The 19,077-nt window shown below is 38.7% G+C and overlaps 1 protein-coding gene across 1 annotated transcript in view; it reads left to right on the top strand.

Annotated features, from left to right (window-relative positions):
• Positions 1-13,290: 13,290 nt before the first annotated feature.
• The window catches only part of EPYC (epiphycan), a 34,477-nt gene continuing 28,690 nt past the window's right edge, over positions 13,291-19,077 (top strand). The window contains exon 1 of the mRNA XM_050935850.1: positions 13,291-13,458. Coding sequence (XP_050791807.1) covers positions 13,291-13,458 — 168 coding nt within the window. The remainder of the gene's footprint in view (positions 13,459-19,077) is intronic.

Here is a 19,077-nt window from a genome sequence, read left to right as displayed (position 1 = left end):
GCTGTTTTATTACTATCTGGGCCAATGGCAGCAACAATTCAAGAAGGGAAGAATAGGCTCAAGCTGCCCAAAGTATAGATACCTATATTTTCTTTATAAAGCTGTGCCTATTACTAAAAATAATCCACCTGATATACATAGTGTGAAAAATGCTTACAAGGGACAGTAGCTAAACGTGACAGGAAATATTACATGGCTGCCCGATTTCTGCCATCAGATACATTCAAGCGGTCCTACTGAAATTCACCTCAATTCCAAAGAGTGGGTGGTTGAGTTCTGCTATCAGATAATTACATACAACTGTCACTGGCCTCTCTCTGAGCCCTTTGACTCACTATTTACACATGGTACCATTGACAGCCTATTTCAAAAGGTTCGTGAAGACAACTATTTTTTAGGCCTGTATAGTTCTTAAACAAACAAAAACAACTAAAGTTGGATAAAAGTGTTTGCATTTTCTAAGATTCTATGAAAAATGCTGGAATATGTTTTAAAAAAATGTATTCTAGGAGTTTACAAGTTTAGAGAGAGGTGGACATTTAAAAAAAAAAAGTAAAAAAAAATACACACAAAGAACATTGTTTTAATTGTGAAAATGTTTCCACATTTTTTAAACCAGCTCTACCCACAGCCATTTTTCCATGGTGGGCTTTCCCACAGCTTCTGTTTAACGCAGCCTTCGTTTTCCCATGGCCTATCTTTGCTCAAGCATTCTACCAAGGAAAGGTGTCTTTAAGTTGAGACAGGTGCCATCAGAAGTTATTTGTCACCCAAGAGATGCATTGAATCCTTGTATTTCCTGAATTCCCAGATGGAGCAGGAGTTGCAGATGCTTATGCCACAGTGCCCTCCCACGAGGCAGACTTTCCACCCCGCTGACATCAATAGCTAGAGTTCTGCCAGTTGAAAAAATCATTAGAGCACAGAGTAGAGAACTGATATTGTGATGGCTGCCATATTGGCTGACACGTACCCATGATTGAACTGGGGGCCTCCAAAGCTAAAAAAACCTTGAGCTGCTACAGATTGAGCTAACGAGCCAAGTCTTTGTAACTAACTGCTGTAGCTACTTACATCATCTGTAGAGGACCTAAACCACACACTTAGTGGGGTATGTTGTTACTGCAATGCACAGAAATCTGTGTGTTACTACCTAAATGAAATTCACCTGATTTTGCAATAAATGATATGAAAAACATACGGCCATTAGGTCTGAATTTTAGAAATTAGATGAAACTAAGTTTGTACACTTCTGATCTTCACCTTGTAGGCATTTTTAGAATGACAGTAGAGGGCATTAGACTCTGCAGGGATATCGAATGTGCATTTCCAAATTAAAAATAACCATAATTTCATTGTCAAACATTATATACAGAAAATAGGATCTGTATAAAATATACGGTAAAGATAATGTGTGAAAACTCACTTATTTAAACTTTGTTTTCCAAATTTCAAATTTGCTCTGGATGGTGGTTGGCATTAATATCCTTGTGCTATTTGAAGGAATTCTAGGGGCTATATTTAGTAACTACAATATAACACACTGTCTTGAGTGAGAGTGTGCATGTGTGTGTGTGTGTATCAACTCTGCAAGTGGATAGGACAAACTGCAACATACAGCATGTCCCATGGACAATTTAAAACTCTTGCATTACTGAATCCTGCTTCTGGTTTATTGATGCATCCCAAATGAAACTTTATAGTTTCTTACAGTGAAGAATACAATAACTCACATCTGAAGTGTATTTGTTTAGCTAAGCAAGAAAATTCTAAACTAAACTTTTCCATCTCTTTGGCCAGGAACTGCATTTTCCTGAGAGGATCTAACACCAATCCACAAGCTGGGCAGGAACTACAGGCCATAACTCTAAACATTAATAAAGAAACATTCTGCCACACCACGTTTGCATGCTCAGCAGAGCTACCTTATGTTCAGCTATGATTAAAGAAAGATCATATATTCCTTTTCCTTCTCTCAAAACTGTGGCAAATTATACTTTTTCAAATGTAAATTTGGTTTTAAAAGAATGGTAGTCTGTAATGTGAATGAAATATAAGCCAAGAAGAATCAGATCCAGCAGCTATTACTCAGGCCTTTGGCCTTTATGGGATTTCTGTCTGAGTAAGGACTGAAGGATTGGGTCCTAGAAGATTTCTGTGTGGTCTACTGTAAGTTCTTCAGAAATGTCCCCTGCTCCCCAGATATATGTTAGGCATTGCTGAAAAAGTTTTGATAAAGTTAAACACCTCTCCAAACTATGCCAAAGCAAGACCAAGCCTTATTTTTGACATGCCAACCAGTACATCTAACTATCTTCTCCCATTTAAAAAAAAAAAAAAAAAAAAAAAAAGCTTTATGTAGCTTTGAATTCCCAGATTCTGACAGACTCCAGAGCTAGAGATGACAAAATCTCAAAGAAAGGGTATTCTCAGGGAGACCTCGGACCCAAGTAAAAAGAAGAAATCTCATGAAAAAGACTGTCACTGAGATATTCTTCAGAAGTTTTAGCAGACACTAGAGGTTTGGATAGTTTGAATTTATACCCTGTGAACTTTCAGATGCTTATTCAAGGCTAACAGCTAAAAATGCCACATGGTTTGCCCATCATTAACTTATATCAACAATCTGGCTTGTTTTTTAATCTGCCTGGGCATGCACAGAAAAAAAAATGGACTTGAAGCTGGAAGCGGATTAAGCAGGATCTCTTTAATTCTGAAGAACTTCCATGCCAATAGGCCTAATAAGGACCATTGAAGTCAATGGGCAGTGGATCAGACCCAAAGTTTACAGCAAGGATTGGGGATTTCAGAAGCAGGTTTTGTGGATTCTGTAGCATCTCGGCAGTGTGGCATCTGGGAGGCATCTATTCCTGCCCACTTCCTCCTCCTCTCTACCTCCCCCCATATATAAAATATGAAAAGCAATATGAAAAAACAAAATCAAATAGTTATATACAGAGAGCTATTTGATTTTGTACATTTTTTTCATATTGCTTGCCTAAGTTTACTTTTTAAGAAAGCTTGATGATGAGTCTTAAGAATTTCCAAATAAGTTGAATGCAATCCTGAAGACTCAGGATTGCAGCATCCCTAGTCCTGGTTTAGTGGATGCACACATTTATGATTCATGCCTCCATTCTGGAATATATTAAATTCCAGGAACCTTTGTAGACCATCTTCAGAACTCTGGAAAGCCAATGTTTTTAAAGATTTTGAGATCTCATAATTAGTGAACAATGGTAACAATACCTAGTATATATCTCAAAGCATTTCATAAAAGGTGTGTTATTGTTCTCACATTGTAACTAAGGAAACTGAGGACTAGAGAAGTTAAGTGACTTGCCTTAGGTCACACAGGAAGATAGTGGCAGAACTCAAAAAGAACCCAATTAATAGGATTTTAATTTCTGAGGCTTTCCTATTAAATCATGTTCCTTCCATAAGTTCAAGAAGCGAAAGAGCTTGACTCCAATTGGTGAAAAGGCAAAAGTGATACCATACATAGCCAAATTTGCATAGGATACCTACCCACAATTCCTCTAGTGACACTTGGGGAAATCACCACAACTGTATGTGAACTTCCAAGCAGCCAGAACTCTACTCAAGGGATGTTGGCTTTCCTCCTATGCAGACTTTGCTGCAAGAGTTTTTATAGACAGAGGATTTTATGGCAAGAAACAACATAGATGTCATCAGCAGACACAAACAGAGGCTTTGCCTGCCAGAACCTTAATAAAGCTGAGTCATTAAGCTGGGTGGTAGATGTCAGCAGAACACAGCAAACAGCTTCCCTGTGTTGCGAGCTGGTGTGGGTGTGTGTTCTCTCCATATGCTGTCCCAGCCCTGCATGAGTAGTTGGTTCAGCAGACCTTGATATTTCTACCCAGCAAGAAAGACCACAGGTACTGTAGAGTGGGCAGTCAGTCAGGTTTATTGCCCTCAATGTACAGTATTAGGACCCTGGTTCTATGGTTACAGGTATGCTAACATGTATGCCCAGTGGCAAGGATCAGAGGGCTAGTCATGTTAGTCTGGATCTGTAAAAAGCAACAAAGAGTCCTGTGGCACCTTATAGACTAACCGATATATTGGAGGATAAGCTTTCGTGGGTGAATACCCACTTCATCAGACGCAGTGGCAAGGAGTGTCTCAGTCAGTAGCAGCAGTCTCTGCTGTTTCTTAGGCCACACAAAGGGTTAAGGTGAGATACTCCAACATTTATAGACTGAGAAATTATTTACATACCACCTTTATTGTTTCATGAATCTACTTGTTACCTCCTCTTGTATCTTGCTCCAGGTGTCTTGGACAAAACATCCCTATTCATCACTTCTGTCAAATCCTCTTATTGTGTGTCAGGTTACATTGTATCATGCTGCTCCATGTGGGTCCACTTCCCTGACATCTGGCCTGTTTAAGCCCTGTCTCAGGACTCCCAGCCACTACAGCCTGACTCTGCTCCTGGGGAGAGCACTGCTTTCTCTTCAGTCTGTCCCCTCAGCCAAGCACTCCACTGTGTATATCTTTTTCATGACCCTTTCACAGCTGGAATAGCTAATTATCCTTAAGATGCCATATCGCCATCAGCTTGGGGCTAGCTGGTAGGTCAAAGACAATGCTGAGAATAGCTTGCCTTAAAGGGACAGCCAGTCTGTGACACTGAAGTATAGATATAAGTGAATTTGGGCCCAAGCGAGCAAGGTGGGGGAACTACAAATTCATCACCCTCTAAGCACTACAATCAGTGTTAAGAAGTTGTCTGCATTTTTACCACCATGTGAGAGGACGCAAAGTGCCATGAAGAATCTATTACCTTTTCTTAGTATCCTTCTCCAATTAGAAGTAAAAAACTTTTAAGGAAAGGGTAGCACACTATAGGTATCAGTATATAACTGACAATAATTAGAGACATGAGATCTCAAAGGTTCATCATGTGATAGCACAGGCCTCTCTCTTTCATTCATTCCTGAATAACAGCTAAGATTCAATCTGTACAGATATTTCTGCCAAAATCTTAAAAACTTCTTAAGAGAACTGAAAGGAGTTTTTTTAGATGTCACAGAATGTCAACTTTTACATATGGGAGAAGAGCTGGGCAGACAATTTACATCTAAATAAATTTTAACAAACATTTAAGAGTTCTCTCCCTGACCCAAAGATAAAGGTCAATCTGCTCTGGCATGAGGGAACTCCAATAATTTAATCTCTCTGCAGCCTGAATCAGAAGAGGGTTATTGTTACTCTACAAGTGCGAATAGAATGTTCCCTCTCTGTTGTACCCACTTGCTCTTATTTTATGCTTAGATCATAAAAGCTTTTTCGCTCAATCTTGATGGGCAAAAGGGAGGTTATTTTCATTTGAGTTAGTTTAACCTGACTGAAAGTTTCATCAAGACTCATTTAAAGACTTATGAGCTGGTCTTGTTTTAGCCAAGTAATCCACAATCTCTGGAGTCTCCCTCATATAGCCAATGAAATTATTGTGTGCTGTAGAGTAAGGGCTGTGATTGGTTGAGTTACCATTCATATCACAATATTCTAGGACACTTGGTATGGCATAGATATATGCCTTACTGTCACACAGGTGCAATTTGTAAAGTCAAAATGGCTGAAAATTTAAATATTGGATGGTAACAGACCAGTTGCTGATAATCCCAGTGATTATTGAAGCTGGTGATATTGTGAACAAAAATAACTCTCAGTCATGCTTGTATCTGTTTCTATCACTTCACACTGACTCAGATATTCTAGATTCCAGAGTAGCACACACAGTGACCATTTTGAAATCTTATTACATGGACAACTATGAATAACTAATATCACTAGAAATGGGCATAAACAGTTTCAAAAGACCAAACATATTTTGCACTATTGCCCAAAAAGTGATTAGTAATCACTTTTCTCTTAAATCACTGATAACATATTGACAGGTCAGGAATTTCATACTGATGTCATCTCCTCCCCAGAGAAATGCACAAACACATAAAACTACTTGATTTGACATTCAGAGAGCAAGAGGACAAGCACACACTTATTGGGGAGGTACTGTCTTGCTCAAGATCCTTCCCTGGACTTTTGTGCTACTTATTGACTATAGCTGACTATAATAGCAGTGAGCAGGGAACTGGATGGGGATCTGCCACAGACCTGATGTTTAATCTGGGGCAACTCACGTTACACCAGTAACCCTATTTGTAATGATACTCACCCTCCCTTGTAAAGATTTTTTTCAACCTGTGGATGAAAAGCAGTATACTAGGGCTGAGAGCTGCTATTATTGAGAGAATTAAGAGATAATCATTCCTTAAAAATCCAGATGCAACCAGTGGAACAGTATATCTGTTAACCAGGGGAGTTTAGAGCTGCAATAGAACTGGTACTTTACAACATGAAATACATTGATTTGGGATTTTGTAACTTCAACTGATTAATTTTACTTTTAACTTTTCCCTGTATAAAATTCAAATGAAAGGAAGAATTCCTTGCAAACATTAGCTTTAGTTAAAAAAGGATGTGTGCTCCACCAGAAAATCAGAAATCCAAAAGAAATAGGTTACAGTTGGAGTTATCTATAGACACTTAAGAAAATAGTGTAAGTATTTATAGAAAGAAAAGTGTATGTGTAAAGCAATATATCCCTCCAACTCTCAGAGTCCCAGAGCTCAGGATCCAGCCTGAGTCCAAGAGTTCACACAGTGATTTTCAGCCCTGCAGCCTGCAGCTTTTTTTTAATCCCTATGTAGACAAAGCCCATATTGTAAATGGGCAGGAACCCCTAGCTTTTTCAACGGGGGACAGACACATGGAATTCCTGTCCTGTATGTAGGTTAGTTCTATGCAGGCGACAATGTGGCCTTAAGCTTATTGTTCTCATTTTCTATGGATCTTTTACTATATGATGTAAGATCTAGGGGAAGATCATGCAACCTTAGATTTGCCAATTAGTTCTTCCTTATTCATGTGAATAATCCTGATGAAATCAAAGCGACCCCTCACCTGGGGCTCCATTCTGCCCTTCTTACTTATGCTGAACACTAACTTACTCCACATGAGAAAGGGTAGAGGACTTTGACTCTAATAGTCACATAAAGACTATAGGATCTGGCCCTTGTTAATAGGAAAGACACAATGTATCTTTTAGAGATAGACCTAATTTTCAGCTTTTACTGTAAAATAATACCTGGTTTCTTACTGCAAAGTTTTTAGATCTGAAGTCTGTGATCCCAAAAGAAAACAAAGCAAAACAACAACCCCCTAATCAAATGGATGCTGACAGCTGGAAACACATGCTAAATATTTTATGGCACATTGTGGAAGAGTAAGATGACACTGAAGCTTTGGGACTAAATTCAAGTTCTCAATCAGAGGCCTTTCCATCTCCAATAAAGCTGAAATGCAAACAAAAACTTCTGCAAGTAAATAAAGTAATTAATTTAACTTTCTCAGCTATTAGATATCAGGAATGCATGTTAGATAGTAATGTGTTAGGCAATAAACCACAGCTGCATGTAGTTGCATCTAAGGCCCTGATCCAAAAACAAATGAAAGGAATAAGAATCCCTACATTGACTTCAAATGGGCTGTGAACCAAGCCCTAAGTTAATACATGTGAAAGCAAGATTGGCAAGTGATTGACAAAGTTTATAAGGCAAAGTAATGTGGTGCTTTAACATAAGAAAGCCCTGTTAATTACATACTGTGTATGGAATTACATACTGTGTATGGAAAAATAGATCTAAAGTTATCCTTGGGTACCCAACCTACCCCTTGCTCCTGTGGCACATGAAGACATACACAGGCAGCCCGGACAGCAGTAAGGAGCAGTTCAACTACAGGCTGAACAAGTGCAGAATGGTGGTAGAATATGCCTTTGGACATTTAAAAGAGCACTGGCACTGTTTGAGTAGGTCAGACTTCAGTGAAAGCAATATTCCTATTGTTATTGCTGCTTGCTATGTGCTCCATAATATCTGTGGGAGTAAGGGGTAGACATTTATAGCGGGGTGGGATGTTGAGGCAAATTGCCTGGTGACCAATTTTGAACAGCCAGAGCAATTAGAAGAGCACAGCGAGGTGCGCTGACCGTCAGAGGCTTTGAAAAACAGTTTCATGACTGACTAGGCTATGATGTGACAGTTGTGTATGTTTGTCCTTGATGCAAAGCTGCCCCCTTTGGTGAATGTACTTCCCTGTAAGCCAATCCTCCTCCCTGCTTTGACTCAGCTGGCACAGGAAATAAAGTCCCTATTTGTTTTGAACCCATTCATACTTTCTTTCTTAAAAAATATTGAGATCACTGACAATGCTGACTAGTAAAAGGTAGCCCTGGTGGGGTGGGGGAGGAGAGAAGGACAAGGCCACATTGCTTATTGTAGCCACACTACAAATCAAAACTGTTTGAATGAAGCCTTCTGTTGCTTGGGCCATCCTCTGCAACTGAGTGGCTGGGTGCCCAGAACCAAGGCAAGGAGGATATGGAACTTAGTGAGGAGGGCAGGCAGTTACACAATGGATACAGCCAGTGCTGGCTTTAGGCCGATTTGCCCTATTCCTGGGAATAGGGCCCCGCGCCTAAGAGGGCCCCACGCTTTAGGCGCCTTTTAAATTTTTTTTTACTTACCCTGGCTGAGGTCTGCTCCGGGGTCTTCCATGGCCCCGCTCCCCTGACCAAAGTGCCGGCGGGAGCGGGGCTGCCCCACAGCTGGCTCATCTACAGACTTGTGTGACTGAGTATATTTAATCTCTATATGCCTTGGTTCCCCATCTAACAATACTTCCTTTCTCTATCTGTTTAGTCTGTAAGCATTTTTTGCAGGTGGGAGGGGTGTGGGGGACAGAATGCTTTTATCATGAGTTTGCCCAGTGCCTAGCACAATGGGGCTCTAATCTCAGTTGGGCCTTCCAGAGGCTAATAAAATTATAAATATAATGTTTGAAAGTGAATGTATTGCTGTATAATCAATAAGGCATATTGTAGTCTGGGAGGAGTCCAGAAAGCAAGAAAAATGAGTTAAGCTGAGACCTGCAGCCAAGGGGATTTCAATTTTATTTGTCCTGATAAAGGCAAATCACCAAAGCACCACTCCTACAGAGCCACAGATATAATGAGTTGCAGGTTCTAGGCTACAATGTGTCTAAATCAACCTTACTATGTGAGGAGTATTAGAAACATGGATCTCCCTTTATGATCAGCTTACCTTAAACAGACAGGCTCACCAAAGCGTGAAGGATCAGGGCCTTCTGCGTAACAGAAATTCAATCACTGAACAGAGTGCCTGTCTGGAAAGAATAATTCTATAAAAGGAAAAAGACATATGGAAAGTGAACTGAAGTAGAAAAAAATCCTTTAAATGCACAAATACATGAATGAATAAATCAATTCAAAATAAATTTTAATGTAAAGATAGAGCATAGGTCACTCTAGTACCCAATCAGCAGGTTAAATAAAACACACTTGTATAACCAGTGGAGGTAGAATATCAACACTAGATTCCTCAGGATGGTGCTTACTCATTTTGCTGCACAGTGCGTGAAGGTACAAGCGCTTACTTTGAGGCCAAGTGGTAAATGCTCAAAATGAAATCAGCTCACTCCTCTCAGAGGAGAAGTACAATCTGTTAGGCTTGAGGCCAGTGTTGCTTGATTCAAGAGCAAAGAGATGGAATTATTTGTAGAAACAGCATATTGTAGAGTGGGCCTACTTCAGCATTCACTATCTCAATTGTCTAATGGAGGAAGCTGTTGATATAATGGAAGAGACCCAGGGAAATGAAATGACAAATACACTATTCTCTTAGTTAAGACCTACCATCAGAGAGCAGAATGAATGTTCTTTAAAACAAAAGGGCAATTGAAAGGGGATATCATGAGATAGGTACCATCATCATTTAAACAAGAGCTATTTCCCAAAGACTGGGAAAAGAGTACTTGGATGAGGCACTTTCTAAAGATATTGCTACAAGAGTGCTCAGTCAAATGTAAGAAAATAGTAAGTAGTACATCTGAATGCACGGTATCTGTACTAAGCTCAAATTCAGTTCACACTGTCAGGTATGCTGAACCAAAAAAAGAAATATTACTTGCAGGGAGAACTATTTAATATTTAATCCAGTTTGCTAGAGTGTCTTGCACTTACAGCCAGGGAAAATATGCATCCTCAATTCAATGGGACTCATAGTGTTTGCTTGCAGAAGCCTGACTGTGTTACTTTTTGGATGTTTTACATGGCTTAACCAAAACATGTTTTCCACTTGGTAATAAGGGGCCACATTCAACTCTCAGTTAAATAATTGTAAATCCAGAATAACTCAACTGATTCTGGAATAATTCTATTGAAGTTACTCAGGTGTAAAAAGTTAAAATCAATACAAATAACTTTTAAAAGTATGTAGATATTATCCTGGATTTTGTTACATCTAAATTACATTTTCTTTTACCATCAGGGATATCCTGTAATTAGGTATATTCTTTACTTAATATCTGAATATTAAGTAGTAATAAAGACAAACCCTTCTAAATGTAAAAAACTTTGTTGTTCTAAATCTTTGATTCCATTTGTTTCATTGCATTAAAGCATCCAGTACATCCTTGGATAGATGTAATATATAGTATGCAAGTAACTTGCTTTTTCCTTTATTGCAGAACTTAATGAATGGACTCAAATTAAAAGTCTCTCTTTTTGCTCCTGAGATTTTAAGGCACATTGATGGATTTTTTATTTTATTTTTGTAACATGCTCTGTAACTTCTGAAGTAAACTGTACTTGCTTACAATACTAGCTTTGTTTGACTTCATTTCAATTTGATTCTGCAACATTAATATCAAGACCAAAAATTTTCTCAGAATGAGGTCTCCACTTGAGGGTAAAAATTGTACCACCCTCCCACAGGTCCAAAATCCCACTGCCATTGGTCAGGGTCAAATACCACAGGCTCTGCATTCTGAGTAACTCTGTGCCACTTGAGAAAGTAGAAGCCAAAGGTAAGTTTTACTACTTCTTTTCTTGATTGGTAAATTGGATTCTTAAAGATAGAAATATTTTTTTTGATATTTGTTTTATTATATCATGGAAAATACTAATTCAAATGAGGTAGATTACTGATGCTATTTGTTTTTTTCTTTAAACATTTCTTAGTTCCTTCCTGTGAAAGGTGTAAATGATCTTCAACAAAATATTTGAACTGACAACTACAGTAGATGCCAATATAATTACAGTGTGTTCCAATATCTGATGCATAAAAAAAGTAGAGACACACAAACTTTTCAAGCAGGTCCAGTACTACAGTAACAGTTTAGACATACACTTTAATAGAGGTGAGAAGATAACTGATTACTTATTTTGTTGCTGATATTCTTGTTACATGAGATAAAAGTATTTAAAAACTCATACATTTAAACTTTTATATCTAGGAAATGTAAACATGGGTTTAAATTTATTTGAACATAAAGGAAACAGACAATTCTTAAATGATTAATTACATGTAATATTGATATACAGGAACTGCTCAGAAAAGTTTACACAAGGCAAAAAGAAACCTATGCCTAATACGTTAGTGATAATACACAGCACACTTGGACCTTTGGGGATGAATGCCAGAATCAGGCCAACTATAAAATGAGGCCAGTAACAATCCTGACAAAAATAGGAAACGGACAAAAAAGACAAGGAAAAACAAATTATTTCATGTTTTCTTTGGCTATTAAACCAGCACCAACAATTAAAAAAACTGGGACTACAGAACTAAGTGAAGGCCATAACGAATGTATTCTTCTTATATTTGAAGGCTCTGTAATAGAATTATTTGTAAAAAAAAACTTTAATAATCTTGTAAGACTCCATTGAAAAACTGCCATTCAATTAAGACTTGCTCAAAGGCTAGCTAAGCTGTCTCTAGGTTTCCCAAAAGCAGATAAAAAAAATTGTTTGAAAAAGCACTGGAAGGAAAAAATGAGTGCCTTGTGCAGTTCATCATCCCCACTGGAATTTCTTATCCTCGTGCCTAAACCTGCTTCATAAAGACCTTCTTTCAAGTAGCTGAAGTTCAGTCTGTTGCTTAAAGTATGCAACCTCAAAAGGAAAGCTTCTCGTGAATTTCTTAGCTCTCATACATTGGATAGTTTAAGCAGCTAGAATTTATAAGTGAAATAAAAATACCATAATACAACTGAGGATTGTACATAGTATCTTCAGGAGTATGGTTTATTAGCCCTTATTGGATCTAGTCAGCAATTATTACTGTCACTACTCCTGTTGAAATCAATCGTAGCTATAGGTAAGTAAAGGATTGAATAAGGAATGCTAAATAGAGCCCTACATGTGGATATTTTAGATAATAGTGAACGGATCACTTAAGTGTGAGAGGGAAGGAATGTTAATATTCAGTCCTATCCTATTTTCTACTGATTTTATTAAAATATGGAACATTTAAATCAATTTCACAGGTTTGATATTCTAGCTGGGGAGAAGAGGTGACTATCACACCACCAGTTTTCACTGGAGCTAGTTAAGAAAAATGGAGCAAATGGATAAGAAAAAATGAAGCATACCATTCCTTCTAGTGGTGGGGACATTTTTTTCAGTTGGAGATCTGCAGAAGGGATATTTTTAAATATATCATGCCTTCTAACCAGTTGAAATGCCATATTTCAACATATTGGTAAACAGAGTAAAAGTACTTGAAATAAGATACTACTAGAATGGTGGAAAAAAGATTCTACTCTTGTTGGGTTTGTAGGGGAAATATAGAATTCTGTTGCTGGACATTTTGAAAGGTGAATCATTATTACTGTGATGTATAAAAAGTCTACTAATTTGGCCCCTGATTAGCTTCTCAAGCGTCATTTTATGCTGGAATTGAAAGGGCCAATGTTGTGAGAGTCAAAATGTGTTCCTCGTTTAGCTTTTCAGATCTATTCTCATAGAGGCATGTTTTGTCAAAAAATCCTCTATTAATGCTCTCATGAAACATGTGAAAATCAGTGGGCCAGATCCTAAGCTGTTGTAAATCAGCATATGCCCAGTGAAGTCCCCAGAGCTATGCTGATATATACCAGTAATGGATCTGACTGAATAGTCCTGATTCAAATGAAATTGTAAGGTATATTCACATTAAAAAATCATCAATTAATAAATACTTTCAAACAATGATCTTGGAATTTTTACAAAAGCTCCTCAGCCTTCAGAATTCTTGATAAAATTGCATATCCTGCTTGTATAAGATTGAAATTTTGCAGGTTATTTGTAATTATGTATTTATGCATATTATGTTTCCATTTAGAAAGAATTGAACAATGAAGACATTTGCAAATATTTTTCTGGGACTTTTTATCTTTGAGACCATTGTGGCTGCTCCTACAATAGATACCTTAACTTATGACTCAGAAACCTATGATGTAGCATTGGAAGACTTGGATAATCTTTATGACTACAATGAAAACCTCCCTGTGGATCAGGCAGAGGTAATCTGAACTTCACTTATTTTGCTTTTCCCAAAAGTGCAATGCATAAAAAAATCCTAAACCACTGCATTTAACTATTCATTATTGGGACAGGTCTATTTGTGTGGTGGCTATTGCATACAGCTGACTCAACAGTTTTCTATGTAATTTAATATACCATATTTAACATGATTTCTCCCCATCTTCACATGTGGTCCAAGATGTGCCCCTGAATTTTTTAGAGCTAATCCTTGAGATTATAGCCAATAGCCTCTGTTTCCCTTAGCTTTCCTCACCTGGGTCTGATACATGTTGGAGGCTCTCATGTGGTGACACTATCTTAGTGGGACAAAACCAAGAAATGGAGAAAGTTGGGATGGAAGAAACATCCACAGCTCCTCAAATGTGGGATAGAGCAAGGCTGTTTCCTGAGGTTGCATTATGGAACAATGGATATACGGGGTACAGGTATTTCAGCCCACAAGCTCATTCTATAACTGTTAGAATAGAGAGGAAGGAAAGGAGGAGGGAAGGAAAGAGGAATAAGAGAAAAGAGAGAATGGAAGAAAAATAATTGAGAAGACTAAAAGAGAACAAGATTAAACTGATTATAGTCCACTCCTGCTGTAAGGATTTAGGCAAACTTCCAAAGAGGCAATGGGGGTTTGCCTGAGTCAGCACTGAGTGCTAAGAAAATATGAAGAATAAAAGAATGTTAACTGTTAGATTTAGATAATAAAAACAAGACTTGTATTAAATATTATATGTTGGGGGTTCTGAATCTGAATCCTTCCTGTGCCATCAGATGTTGATTAGGGCACAAACAAAGCAGTGCCATCCATGTCTATCATGCTGTTTGCCAGAAGGACTAGCTTGTTGTGTTTCTATAACTTCTTTATGTGCACAGGTTTTTGGCCTCTCATTTAGCCCCTAACCTGGATCACCAGTGAGCTGCTTCTTGTCTAGCTCCTACCATTTGACATGCTCAGTTTGGATGGCCCTGCCAGGAGTAAAAGTTCCTATCCGCATAGCTCTCGGGGTCATTGGAATGTGCAAGGTTGCATCAAGGTGCAGTCCCCACTCCACAAAGTTTTGGTGCTCATTATCTAACCCTAACCAGGAGTTGTTATTGGTTTAGGGTTTCATGGTTGAGGACAGTAACTAACTAACATTTGGTAACTACGTAATAAACATTTCCCAGCAGTCAAACGGTAGGCCTGAATCAGATAGTGTAAGTTAGCATAGGTCTATTGAAATCAATGATGTATACTAGCATAGAATCTGGCCCTAAGACCATAAACACTCATTGATGTAATGCAAGGGAACTGTACTGTTCCTTTTAAAATAGGGAGGAAGATTTCTGCTAAGCCAGGGATCAGCCTTTATGCAAAAATGCTTGAAATGGGTTTAAATGTTCCCAAAATACAAGGCCCACAATGAGCTGGTTGCTCTTTGGGGTGTTTGCAAACAGCCTGCTAATTATCATCTTCCTTCCCTGCTCCAGAAGCAACAGTCATGGTGAAAAGGTGGCTGACTCTCCTCTACAGAGATGACTTCCTTTAGTCTATCTCCCCTATGCACAGCCCCCATTTGTAGACACTCAGCTCTCCCCACACTCATGTTTCTTGCATGCGTTCCCTGAGAAACTTACCTCCACTCACCAGAAGCTCCAGCTGCATGTCAGCTGAATATATTTGATGTTGATTAATATGTGATACTTATACCACGCTTCCATCTGGGAAAAAAAGGAACCTACATCACAACTGTAGGGCTTCTCATATTTAAGAGACAATTTTGTGATGTCTTAATTAAACCAGTAAATAAATTACACCACCAAATGCTAGTGGTGAATCTAATGAATCCCATGCACTCTGTTCTCTTTGAGAGTCACCCAGTAAGGTCCCATCTCACCAAGACATGGAGTGGCTCTCTTTACCAAATTCCAACAATTAAGGATCGAAACAGGGCTAGCCTCTTGTGGCTCACTTCCCACTAAACGGTAGTGCAGGGTTCAGTTTTTAATTTGTGCCAGGGTTTGTCTGCACTGAGTCCTGGCACCTCTAGGCTTGGCCGTTCATAGCCCTGGCATCTCTGGGCTCCCAGATAGTAGCCACCACTCTCCAGTTGCCAAGCTCTGAAGACGGCACTGCCATCAGCAGCAGTGCAGAAATAAGGGTAGCAGGATATGGGATATTGCCACTCTTACTTCTGCAGTGCTTCTGGCAGCAGCACTGCCTTCAGAGCTGGGTGCCTGCCCAGCTGCCATTACTCTCTGGCTGCCCAATCTGTGCTTGGGCTTAGCAGGGCTGAGCCCTGGTGTCTCTTTCATTACAATTTAAGCAGTGGCAGGGTTCTCAGCCCAATCTGCTCCCACCAACCAAAGAGAAGAAGTCTCTCCATCTCAATTTCCCTCCACTTCCCTATGAAAGTAATAAATGGGAGGGGTGAAAGCCCCTCAATAAGAAAGAAATCAGAGCTAGAAAAGCCCCATTAAATTTTTTTAATCAATTTCTCCCCCGAGGCAGGATTGTCTCCTATTACTGAGCAGTTCATTCAGTCTTATTTTAAATTCCTTTAGTGATGCATCATCCATCACAGCACTTGGAAGGTTTTGTAATTTAAAAGACCTCCCGGTAAGAATATTTTCCAGCTATCTAGCCAAAAAATTCCTTTGCTTAGTTCCATCTCTTTACTCCTTCCATGTCCCATCCTGAACAAGTCAAGGCACTCATAGTTCCCTGAAGTCAATGAGAGTTCTGAGTGCTCAGAGCTTTTGAAAATCAAGCCACTATAAAGTAGGTGTTTAAATATGGATTTAGATGCCTAGGTACCCAAGTTTAAAAACTGTGGCCATAAATTATATTTTAATTGCTACAAACAAAATTTATCTCCTCATTCCATCACTCCTATGCCTCCTATCTGACATGGAATCCAACTGTACTTGTAGATCTGAGCTACATAAAGGGCTCTGTTTAACAGAAATTATTCATACAATTCACACAGATTATAGATATTGGTGTCAAGTGATAAGTGATCGTGCAAAAACTCAGGCTAGCTGTAGAATCCCAGTCTATTCCATTTATGGATGGCTGCTTTTAGGGTCCTGACACACTTTCAGTCACTTCAGTGGGCTTTAGGTCAAGTCTTAGACTCTTAAGGCAGTGCAGACAATTACTCTACCTCTTGCATTAAGGACTTTAAAGTCAAGTGACTTGTGAACCTTTGAATTTTTCAAAGTGCCTGATTTACACAATATCCCATTAAATGTCAATGAGACCTAGACACCAAAGTCAGTTAAGTGCTCTTCAAAATTTTGCCCAACAGGTATTATACCTGAGTATTCAAACATGCAAGCACCAAGTTCAGTTAGATGTCCACAGACTGGGAAAAGAAATAAGGGTATTGAAAGTTTGAATTCATTCACCATCTAGGTCAGCGGTAAACAATGGGTGAGAGAAGAATCACGTCCATTTAAAAAGAAAGTGTGTATTTGATATTCTTTTATGGAAGTCTCTCTCTTCATGCTGGAGATCATGTTGTTTGTGAAGTGAGCACCATCTCAGCACTGAATTAACAGACCTGGAAAATGACAACTCTTAGACATTTATCTTGAACATAAGCACAAATAAAGAGCTGGTTTTTTTTTCTAGACTTCCAGCAGCTTCACATCAGTGGACCCTTGCAAGGAGCTTAGGCAGATGATCTTGCAATAACGTGAAGTCATATGAGTGTGGTCTCAGAACTGAATGTTTGAGAAATATAGTCACTAACACTTTGCCCTTTGGGGTTTGTTGGTAGGATGTATCGGGATGAGTAAAATGTTGAGAGAAGGAAACCATTTGGGAGGTAGGTTAGGAAAATGGTAGCTGTAATTAGTGGAAGAGATCATGGGGGTTGTTGTGGGCACTTAAAAAGTTGCCTTGTTGGCCAGATTTATTTATCTTTAAGTAAGGGAACTCAGAGGAGAGGTCTGGTTGGGTAACTTAGGCAGCCTGCTAGAGGCAAAGAAGGCCTTACAGATCCTATCAAATTAAATTTTCTTTGATTCTGAGGAGAGTATATTTCCTTTAAATTTTGTGCTTGGGATCCAGGTCCGGTGTTCATTGTCTGTTTTAGAGATTCTTTCCTTGAGGAATCTTTGTATTCCAGTGAAAATAAATGTATACTCTTGTTTTTTTAGACTCTATGGATTTTGTGGACTATTTTCTGTGAATCATGTCACCTAGCTCATGGTTGTTGAAGTTCTCCTGTGAAACCTCTGATTTGTTAGTACAACTTTAATGGTTGTAGAGTTAACAGGCTACAAGGATGCTATCAGTTACCACTGTATATGCATAATAAACCTAAATTCGTCTCCTTCAGTGTGTTTATCTGGTATAATCAGTGTGTGGGAGAAACATGGTATATGGATGTTAGAAGGGTAATATAGATGAGGTTTTGTATTACTTAAGAGAAATGTACTCAATCCTTAATCAGAACTGGGGAGCAGTATAATAGGTAAGGTTACATTTTGGCTATGAAACCAACAGTTCCTTCTAGCACCATTGCCCTGAGACCTGCAAGTTCTACTATGGCTTTGTAGAGGAAGGAAATTTATTGTCGGAGAGCCTTAAGTAAAGGAAAGAGGTAACTCCACTAGAAATGTATGTGGTGTTTGTAAACAGACTAGTGCCAACCATAGACAACAGGAAAAAGAAAATAAACTTAAGAACCAGGAAGAAATGCTGAGGTCCTAATAGAATGAGACTAGGAAGGAGAGATTTAAAAGGCAGCTTTCAAACTTTTTAAATAGGGTTTATCTTCTGAAACTGACAATCATAGTTTAAATATAAGTTGAAATACATCTTTTCCTCATAATATTTTTATTAATGATTTATATTATAGTAGCAACCAGAGGATCCCAATCAACACTGGGGCTTCCTTGTACTATGTTCTATAAAAAAAACATATACAAAGTCATATTTTCTTCCCCAAAATTGGTATAATCAAAAGACCAGACTGTCAAAGGCACTACTCATGTGAGTAAAATGATCACTGATTCAGGGGTTCAGAGACGTTCATTCAAAGAGGGCTTACACTGAATTCTGTTAAATGAAAACTTGATTTGAACAGCATGTAAGACAATATTGAGAACTGGAGACTGATTTATGCATATTTCAGCAAATAAACTTAAAGAAAATCCTAGCACAGACTCTGATTACAGAGTATATTTACACGTGCATAATCTCTTTTCCTTACAGCAAACAAAGCTGCTTTACAGCAGAAGGAAGGACAAATTAAGACTACATCTACACTATGAACTAGGGGTGTGATTCCCCTGCTCTTGTAGACTTACTTGCATGAGCTTGAGAGGTAGCACAAACATATTAGTGCAGCTGTGGTAGCATGGGCCATGACAAGTACATACCCATGGGGTTCAGGTGAGTATGTTCTCGGGCCCACTAAGCCATATCACCACTGCTGCTGCCCATACTACCAAGGCTATTTATACTTGTGCTAGCTTGATAGAAGCGAGCCTGAGTATGCCTACATGAGCTAGGAACCACACCCCTAGCTTGTAGCATAGATGGAGGGATAGCTCAATGGTTTGAGTATTGGCCTGCTAAACCCAGGGTTGTGAATTCAACCCCAAAGGTGACT

Source organism: Gopherus flavomarginatus, chromosome 1 (genome assembly GCF_025201925.1).
Source record: "Gopherus flavomarginatus isolate rGopFla2 chromosome 1, rGopFla2.mat.asm, whole genome shotgun sequence".
In the NCBI taxonomy this organism is placed as follows: Eukaryota; Metazoa; Chordata; order Testudines; family Testudinidae; genus Gopherus; species Gopherus flavomarginatus.
The sequence above is the reverse complement of the archived record's forward strand: the minus strand, read 5'-3'. Positions and strand labels throughout refer to the sequence as shown.